This window comes from Penaeus japonicus, unplaced genomic scaffold (genome assembly GCF_977035675.1).
Source record: "Penaeus japonicus unplaced genomic scaffold, GWHDUDI00000001_assembly GWHDUDI00000001, whole genome shotgun sequence".
Classification (NCBI taxonomy): Eukaryota; Metazoa; Arthropoda; class Malacostraca; order Decapoda; family Penaeidae; genus Penaeus; species Penaeus japonicus.
This window is the reverse complement of record NW_028234403.1, coordinates 55,471,907-55,481,906: the sequence shown is the minus strand read 5'-3', so window position 1 is coordinate 55,481,906 and position 10,000 is coordinate 55,471,907. Positions and strand designations below refer to the sequence as shown.

The following is a 10,000-nucleotide window of genomic DNA, read 5'->3' as shown; positions in this document are numbered from 1 at the left end:
TCGCTTCTCCTTACCTTCCCTCCCTCTTACCTTTCCTTCCTCTTACCTCCCTCTTATCTTCGCTTCCTCTTACCTCCCTCTTACCTTCGCTTCTTCTTACCTTCCTCTTATAGTTCTTTCCTCTTACATTCCCCTCCTCTTACCTTCCCTCCCTCTTACCTTTCCTTCCTCTTACCTCCCTCTTACCTTCGCTTCCTCTTACCTCCCTCTTACCTTCGCTTCTTCTTACCTTCCTCATATGGTTCTTTCCTCTTACTTTCGCTTCTCCTAACCTTCCCTCCCTCTTACCTTTCCTTCCTCTTACCTCCCTCATATCTTCGCTTCCTCTTACCTCCCTCTTACCTTCCTCTTATAGTTCTTTCCTCTTACATTCCCCTCCTCTTACCTTCCCTCCCTCTTACCTTTCCTTCCTCTTACCTTTCCTTCCTCTTCCCTCCCTCTTACCTCTCCTTCCTCTTACATTCCTCTTATCGTTCTTTCCTCTTACATTCCCCTCCTCTCACCTTCCCTCCCTCTTACTTTCGCTTCCTCTTACCTCCCTCTTACCTTCGCTTCCTCTTACTCTCGCTTCCCCTTACCTTTTCTTCCTCTTACCTCCCTCTTACCTTCGCTTCCTCTTACCTTTCCTTCCTCTTACCTTCGCTTCCTCTTACCTTTCCTTCCTCTTACCTCCCTCTTACCTTCGCTTCCTCTTACCTTTCCTTCCTCTTACCTCCCTCTTACCTTCGCTTCCTCTTACCTTTCCTTCCTCTTACCTCCCTCTTACCTTTCCTTCCTCTTACCTCCCTCTTACCTTCGCTTCCTCTTACCTTCCTCTTACATTCCCCTCCTCTCACCTTCCCTCCCTCTTACCTTTCCTTCCTCTTACCTCCCTCTTACCTTTCCTTCCTCTTACCTCCCTCTTACCTTTCCTTCCTCTTACCTCCCTCTTACCTTTCCTTCCTCTTACCTCCCTCTTACCTTTCCTTCCTCTTACCTCCCTCTTACCTTTCCTTCGTCTTACCTCCCTCTTACCTTCGCTTCCTCTTACTTTCCTCTTACATTCCCCTCCTCTCACCTTCCCTCCCTCTTACCTTTCCTTCCTCTTACCTCCCTCTTACCTTTCCTTCCTCTTACCTCCCTCTTACCTTCGCTTCCTCTTACCTACAGCATAGACGATGAAGATCCCATAGAAATCCCCGAGTTCCAGCGTCCGAAGGCTGTTGTTCGGCTGAGCGACGTCGTGTTTCATGCATTCGGACGCGTTGTAAACAGCCTTCATGAAGATGTGATCGAGGATGCCGGCTTCTCTCATACGCCAGATGCTGTTGTTGGTTAATAGATTACGATTAGGAATTAGATAGATAGATTATTGGATAGACGATGGGGGAGGGAGATAGATAGATTGATTGATTGATTTAGATTTAAGCGATGATCGGTATGGTTTTGTTTTGAGTTCGTATCCCGCTGGTAAAGAAAGAACTTCAAGGAGATGTGAACGAGAGAGTCCGATGTTGTGGTTAGTTGAACGGATATAGAAGGATAGTAGGATAGATATATAGTTAGATAGTTGGTTGTCTCAGGGAAAGGGGGATAGATGAGGGACAGAGATGTTTCGATGTAAGTGGTGTAACCAGTCTTTCTTGACGTTGATAATCAGCTTCAAGAAGATGTGAACGAGGCTTCTCTCATGCGCCATGTGAAGTGGGTGGTTGATAGGAAATATAATTCGATATAGATGAATTAATAGGGGGATTGAAGATCGAGATGGTTTTATCTAAGAGATGGTAAATATGACTATATTGAGTGTTTGTCGCGCTAGCAAATAACCATAATAATAACATGTTTATGTATGTAATCAGATGGTATGGTTAAAGTGGAAAGGGAAAGAGGCTAGGGGTTAGGACGTTTATACATGGATAATTTCGCAGGATAAAGATATGCAGTTGATTTCATCAGGATTACGGGAGTTTGGTGATCTTCTCTCTCTCTCTCTCTCTCTCTCTCTCTCTCTCTCTCTCTCTCTCTCTCTCTCTCTCTCTCTCTCTCTCTCTCTCTCTCTCCCCCTCTCCCTCTCCCTCCCTCTCCCTCCCTCCCTCTCCTTCTCCCTCCCTCCCTCCCTCTCCCTCCCTCTCTCCCACCCTCCCTCTCTCTCCCACCCTCCCTCTCCCTTCCTCTCTCCCACCCTCCCTCTACCTCTCCCTCCCTTTCCCCCCCTCCCTCCAACAACTACAAACATACGCACATCTCTCCACATCCCAACATTCATCACACAAAACTTCAGGAACTTACATAGGGTCGACTCTTTCCTTCAGTGACGAGCCCTTGGGGAAGACGAGCCTCAGCGTTGTGGTCTTCATGAAGCTTTCAGACATGATGTAGTTCTTGCATTGTCCTGTCTGTTGGTGGAGTGATGGGAAGGAATGAAGTCAGGCAGTAGTAGTTTTTTTTTAAGTAGTCAGTTAGTAATTCGTTTTTTTGTTTTGGTTTTTGTTTTTCAGGTCTAGGGATGGAGGGACAGGGAGGGACGGAGAGAAGGGGGGAGAGAGAGAGGGAGATAAAGAAGGAAAGAGGAAGAGAAAAAGAGGGAGGGAGTGAGGGAAAGAGAGAGAGAGATTTGTAAATAGATTTGTAGAGAGGAAGATATATATATATAGAGAGAGAGATAGATAGATAGATAGAGAGAGAGAGAGAGAGAGAGGCAGAGAGCCAGAAAGAGAGAGAGAGAGAGACAGAGAGAGAGAGGGAGGGAGGGAGGGAGGGAGAGGGCGGGCAGAGAGATAGAGAGAGAAATAGATATCTAGACAGATAGGTAAAGAGGTGGAGAGAGACAACGTTCAGCTCTACTACCATATCCAAAAATGGATGCTTCATTAACACTGAGAAAAACGATTAGCCACATAAAAATACAACCTCAGACATTCACTTATCTAAAAACCACATCGAAAAAAAATGGATCACATAAACTAAAATACAATATCAACAACCCGTAACACATAACTCACCAACATCACAACCTCTCCCATTCATCCTAATACATAACACCCATACTACCATCTAGTAATAACCATCCCAAACACAATAATCTAGATAATCAATTAATACAAAGAAAAGACCCAAAAGGAAACTGAAGGAAGGCGGAATCCTACCGTGGAGAAAGTCTGGTGTAGGATCTGCAGGAGGGCCGAGCGAGGAACAAGTAGGACATGGTGACCCTGGATAAGCCTCTCGATGGATAGGACGGGGTCTTTGTGGTACACCTGCGGCAGGAGGCGACCCAGGGACGTGTTCCGAGGGGCGCTCTGGAAAGAAGGATTGATTATTGGCTGTTTTTTTTTTTTTTTTTTTTTTTTTTTTTGGGGGGGGTATGTTTTCATTCAACAGCTTATTTGTTTGTTGTTTTTTATCATCGATGTGATTATTATCATCATTTTTCTTATTATTATCAACATTATTATTACATTTATTATCAGTAGTGTTACTATTATCCTTATTATTACCATCATTATGATTATCATCATTGATATTATTACTGATGAGAGATGAGGGAGAGGGAGAGAGAGAGAGAGAGAGAGAGAGAGAGAGAGAGAGAGAGAGAGAGAGAGAGAGAGAGAGAGAGAGAGAGAGAGAGAGAGAGAGAGAGGGAAAGACAGAGACAGAGAGAGAGAGAGAGAGAGAAGAGAGTGAGTGTGTGTGTGTGTGTGTGTGTGCGTGTGCGTGTGTGTGTGTCTGTGTGTGTTTGCGCGTGTGTGTCATGAAAGCAAGTTAAAATTCAATTCGATCTCCCAATAATGGTTTGGCTGCGAAACTTATTGGATATCGAAACCCAAAATGCTGAGGTATATATAACTATGGTAGTTTTAATTAATACATCAAATGGGTTTCATTTGCTCGCACAGACATATTTCATATAAACACATACACACACACACACACACACACACACACACACACACACACACACACACATACACACACGAGATATTTCTTAATGAAAAAGTTGCAATTTACCTAGCAAAATGAAGAATATAATCATGATTTTAATGATGATAAAAGGATAATAGTAATAATGTCAATAAGAATAAGAATAATTATAATGATCATATTGATTACTGTTATAGCAATGGTAATAATGATAGTTGTAACGATAATGATAATAGCGATAATAAAGAAAATAATAATATTGATAATTATAATTATAATAATAGTGATAACAATAATAATAACGATAACAATGAAAATGATAACAATAATAATAACGAAAACAATAAAAATGATAACAATAATAATAACGATAACAATAAAAAATAATAACAATAATAACAACAACAATACATAGACACCAACCAACCAAACACTTAAAAAAACAACAACAACAACCAACCTGTATAGCCTGATAGATAGTAGTACTCGACGACATCCACACTGGTAGCTCCGTCTCCACCAGCTGCTCGAGGCTGTCAAAGGGCAGGTTAAGTTTGGGTAGAATGAGCATCGCCTTCAGGTTGGATCGGTAGACAGTCGTCAGGATGAGGGAAGCGAGGAGCCACAAGCCGGTTACGACGCGGACGGAATCACCTTTGGGAACCTTGTTGATGGCTTTTTTTTTTTTTTTTTTTTTTTTTTTTTTTTTTTTTTGGGGGGGGGGGGGGATTGGAAGGGGGGAGGGGAGGGGGAAAGGAAGGGGATGGAGGGTGGGTAGGGGTATTGGGAGGGGGAGGGGGAGGGGGGTGGGGAGGAGGGAGGGGTGGAAGAGGGTGGGTGTGGAGGGTAGGGGGTGGGAGAGGGTGGGTGTGGAGGGGAGGGGGTGGAGGGGAGGGGGTGGGTGGGTGGGTGGGTGGGTGGGAGGGAGGGGAGGGTAGGAGATAAGGAGGGGAGAGTAAGAGGGTGGGAGGGAGAGGTAGGGAGAGAGGGAGGGAGAAAGAGAGATAGCGAGGGAGGGAGAGAGAGAGAGAGAGAGAGAAACGAAGAGAACGAGAGAGAGAAGCGAAGGAGGAAGGGAAGGGAGGAGAGAATGGGGGGGGGGGGGGTTGGAAAGAGATAGAAAAAATAAAATACAGAGCTGAATTAACTCGTTTATCGTTAATCGCAATTGATATTAGTATTAGAGAATAGAATGACCAATCAAATGAGATTTTTTTTAAACTAAATAAATTTTATGATACGATGATTTATGATATATTAAATCAGGAATTCAATTTATCTTTACTTTTTGAATGAACATGATATGTATTTTAGTATACGTATATCATGGCTTATTTATTTTTGCTTATATATATTTTTAAGGATTCATTTTATGCTGCAGATCAAACTTAAAATGTGATCAGCAAGATATTAATATTTTTCATCAGATTTATGTCATGCATTTCGCAACCTCGTGCAATATCTTTCGTGCTGTTTTTTCTTTTCTTTCTTTCTTTCTCTTTTTTTTTTTATTGAAATGAAAACATTGCAATTTTCTTTCTTTCTTTCTTTCTCTTTCTTTTTTTCTTTTCTTTTTTTTTCTTTTATTGACATGAAAACATTGCAATTTTCTTTCTTTCTTTCTTTCTCTTTCTTTTTACTTTTATTTTCTTTTTTGAAATGAAAACATTGCAATTAGGACTTACACTGTGCAAGAATCGCACCCACAGTCCACAACATGGTCTCGTCTGTTATGGGTGGAGTTCTCTTCGTTGCAGGATGCAGTGCAACATTTAGGGAGGCTTTCCTTTCCCTTTGAATATATTGATATTAAAGGAATTATATTGTTGTCTGAATATGTACGTTTGTGTGTGTGTGTGTGTGTTTAGGAGTGTGTCTGTGTGTGTGTGTTTAGGAGTTTGTGTGTGTTTAGGAGTGTGTGTGTGTGTGTGTGTGTGTGTGTGTGTGTGTGTTTAGGAGTGTGTGTGTGTGTTTAGGAGTGTGTGTGTCTGTGTTTAGGAGTGTGTGTTTGTGTGTGTGTCTGTGTGTGTGTTTAGGAGTGTGTGTTTAGGAGTGTGTCTGTGTCTGTGTGTGTGTTTAGGAGTGTGTGTTTAGGAGTGTGTCTGTGTCTGTGTGTGTGTTTAGGAGTGTGTGTGTGTGTCTGTGTCTGTGTTTAGGAGTATGTGTCTGTGTGTGTGTGTTTAGGAGTGTGTCTGTTTGTGTTTAGGAGTGTGTCTGTGTGTGTGTTTAGGAGTGTGTGTGTGTGTGTGTTTAGGAGTGTGTGTTTGTGTGTGTGTGTGTTTAGGAGTGTGTGTTCATGTGTGTGTGTGTGTGTGTTTAGGAGTGTGTGTGTGTGTAAGCAGACGTTCTTATCATTAACATAAATACCATAATCAAACAGTTTTACCATAATCCATACTACTATTATCAAGTATCCTCATCACCATCATCATCATTACAAATATTATATATCACTATTATCATCATCTTTTTTATATCTGGGATCAATCTGCAGAACCAAGCGGGCATTCACTCACCTAACTAGCCTTTGACTGACTCTTGCATATGCCACTCGTACCCCACCGGCCGCAGTCAACACGCACAATATAGTAGCCAGAATGAGAGCCCATGACTGTTTTGCAAAGGCAGGTGGCAAAGGAACGTAATGATTAATAAAGTCTTGCAATGTTGTGATTAGTATTATCAAGTGTGTGTCAGTTTGCATGGGAAATTAGCTTGAATTTCGTCTTTGTTGATTGTAAGTAAGAATTGTTAGGAACGTAATGATTAATAAAGTCTTGCAATGTTGTGATTAGTATTACCAAGTGTGTGTCATATTGTGTGTCAGTTTGTATGGGAAATTAGCTTGAATTTCGTCTTTGTTGATTATAAGTAAGAGTTGTTACCATTTGTATTATCTTATGCGTCTGTTTATACAGAGATTGATCATGTTACGTCGTATCAACATTATGTTTTAATTATTATTCTGATAATTGTATCACCACATTGTATCATTATCAATATTATCATTATTACTACCATTATAAATGTTATCATTATTATTGTTATTGCTATTTTCATTATTATCATTATCATTATCATCATTATCATTACCATCATTATAATTAATATCGTCATCATAATTACCATCATTATAATTATCACCATCGTCATCACCATCATCATCATCACCCCACTTACCATAAACACCCACGAAATACCTACCTCCATAATGATAACAATAACCCCAATGAAAACAACAACAACAACAACAAAAGCACCATCTCACCATCAGTGTAAAAGGTTTCAGAAATCCATTGATATCCGATTCTAGCACAGGTGTCTTGTATCCAGCTGACACCTCATCCAGGTACAGGAATTCGCTCATATCCACATCCCTCAAGCGGTCACGTGTCACCATCACACCGATGCCTGAGATATCCGCTTCCTGGGATAGGATTGAAGAGGTTGGGTGAGGTGGGTGGGTGAAGGGGGAGGTGGGTGAGGGGAGGTGGGAGAAGGGGGTTGAAAACGTATGGGGTGTTTATTTTCGTCCCTCTCTTTTTATTTTTTTTTTTATATATCTATCTTTCTGTATTTTCATCTCTGTTTCTAATTCGCTCTCACTTGCTTTCTCGTTCTCTATTTATCTGTCTATCTCTATCTATCTATCTCTATCTATCTATCTCTATCTCTGTCTATCTACCTATCTCCCTCTCTCTCTCCCTTTCTCTCTCTCTCCATTTCTCTCTCTCTCTGTCCATTTCTCTCTCTCTCTCTCTCTCTCTTCCTTTCTCTCTCTCTCTCTCTCTCTCTCTCTCTCTCTCTCTCTCTCTCTCTCTCTCTCCCTCTCCCTCTCCCTCTCCCTCTCTCCCTCTCCCTCTCCCTCTCCCTCTCCCTCTCCCTCTCCCTCTCCCTCTCCCTCTCCCTCTCCCTCCCTCTCCCTCCCTCTCAACATACGCATTGGCTTTGCAATCCATCGTGATGAAAGAGCCAAAGCCAATGCATACATTTAGTGGAGTTAACATGTGGTGGTAAACTTAGGCGTTCTTAGACACTCCTTGATTGACAACAGGCGAAGGAAAGAGTCATAGATAGATAGACAGAGAGATAGAGTTCTAGATAGATAGATATATAGAGTCTTAGATAGATATATAGAGTCCTAGATAGATAGAGAGAGAGAGAGAGTCCTAGATAGATAGATGGATAGAGTCCTAGATAGATAGAGAGAGAGAGAGTCCTAGATAGATAGATGGATAGAGTCCTAGATAGATAGATAGAGAGAGAGTCCTAGATAGATAGATAGAGTCCTAGATAGATAGGGAGAGAGAGAGGGCCCTAGATAGATAGATAGAGAGAGAGAGAGAGTCCTAGATAGATAGATAGATAGATAAAGTCCTAGATAGATAGATAGAGAGAGAGAGAGAGTCCTAGATAGATAGATAGAGTCCTTGACTGATAGAGTCCTAGCATCATGTAAACATACCCGATATCCTCAAACTAAATAGATTAAAAGGAAGATTCTTAGAGGAACTAAACATCCTCCAGAGAAAGAATTTAATTCATGTGCAATGTAAAGGATCTGTTCTTGCTGAATGATTATGTGGAGGAAAGGATGATCCTTAGACTCGCATTTCATCCATCATCCATAAGGATTCGAAGAACGCCTTTGGGATGGATGAGGATTTTTATAGCTTCGTAGAGAGTGCCATGAAGTTATCCTCGGCTAGTGGATGACATGAGCGGGGTCAATACACGTTTTAGTCAATGTGGCAACGGTGGAGGAGGAGGATGCATAGGATGAACGTGTTCTAAGCACGAAGGAGATGAAGTAGGAGACGCAAGAGAAGGATTTGATTACTGTGAAGGTGATAGTCAGGAGTGGCAGCGAGAGATTTAGGCATTATCTGTAGGTAACCGAGCGGATGTCATCTACTTGTGAGGACTTCGGTCTCGTGAGATTTCGGTGAGGAATTGGGTACTACTGGGAGGATTGGGAGCGTTGACTCCTTCTCATGTTAGGGATGTAATAGGGAGCGGTCAACATGCTCTTTTTTTTGCTTATTATGTTTGCGACTGCCTGTGCCTTTTGAGATTTCGAAATAGAAAGAAAGAGAGAGGGAGGGAGAAAGAGAGAGAGAGAGAGAGAGAGAAAGAGAGAGAGAAGGGGGGGGGGAGAGAGCGAGATAGAGAGAGAAAGAGAGAGAGAGAGGGAAAGAGAGAGAGAGAGAGGAAGAAAGAGAGAAAGAGAGATAGAGAAAGAGAGACATTAATTAATCAGTTGATCTGGATGATTCTGAAGGGAGTTTATCCTGGGATATTACGTTAATTTAAGTCATTTGCACTAAGTATATGCTTAACATTTTTATCATGTTTTTTTGTTGTTATGTAATATCATGAATCCGCCGTAGTACTGTTTCTTTGTACTATCGCAAAACGGATTTAGATGATCTACATAGAACTCATAATTGTGAGACCGTATATGAAAGAAGAAGAATGTCATACTAATAACATGTATGTTAAGTATGTCCTTTATACTTGCACGTTACTGCAAATTGTACTTTCTAGTAATGGATACTGCTGGTTTATTTTGATATTTGAACTCAATGACATTTGGCCGTCAATCAATCAATCTCTCTTTCTCTTGACTTGTTGATGATAAGCTGCATCATGCACCAAATGAGGATACAGACCTGCTATCTCTCTCTCTCTCTTTCTCTTTCTCTCTCTCCCTCTCCTCCCTCTCCCTCCCCCTCCCCTTCCTCTACCCTTCCCCCTTCCCCTTCCTCTTCCCCTCCCCCTCCTCCTTCCCCCCTCTCCATCTCCCTCTAACCCCCTCCCTCTCCCCTTCCCTCTCCCTCTCCATCTCCCTCTAACCCCTCCCCCTCTCCCACTCCCCCCTCCATCTCCCCCTCCCTCACCCCTTTCCTCCTCCCCTCCCCCCGACCATCTCCCTCTAACCTTCCCCCCTCCCTTTCCCTCTCCCCTTCCCTCCTCCCACTCCCCTCCATCTCGCCCTCTCCATCCCTACACACATAAACACACACACAGATACACACTCGTCCTCATGAACTCACATCCAACTTACCTCCCGCGTTATGAGTCCCATGAGACCTGA

General features: G+C 42.3%; 1 protein-coding gene across 1 annotated transcript in view; it reads right to left on the bottom strand.

The window, feature by feature from the left end:
• Positions 1-10,000, bottom strand: part of LOC147472576 (uncharacterized) — a 19,788-nt gene that overhangs the window by 2,134 nt on the left and 7,654 nt on the right. The window contains exons 6-11 of the mRNA XM_086549113.1: positions 9,960-9,996; positions 7,172-7,330; positions 4,364-4,618; positions 3,129-3,281; positions 2,272-2,378; positions 1,144-1,304 (exon numbers count right to left, since the gene is read on the bottom strand). Coding sequence (XP_086405239.1) covers positions 1,144-1,304; positions 2,272-2,378; positions 3,129-3,281; positions 4,364-4,618; positions 7,172-7,330; positions 9,960-9,996 — 872 coding nt within the window. The remainder of the gene's footprint in view (positions 1-1,143; positions 1,305-2,271; positions 2,379-3,128; positions 3,282-4,363; positions 4,619-7,171; positions 7,331-9,959; positions 9,997-10,000) is intronic.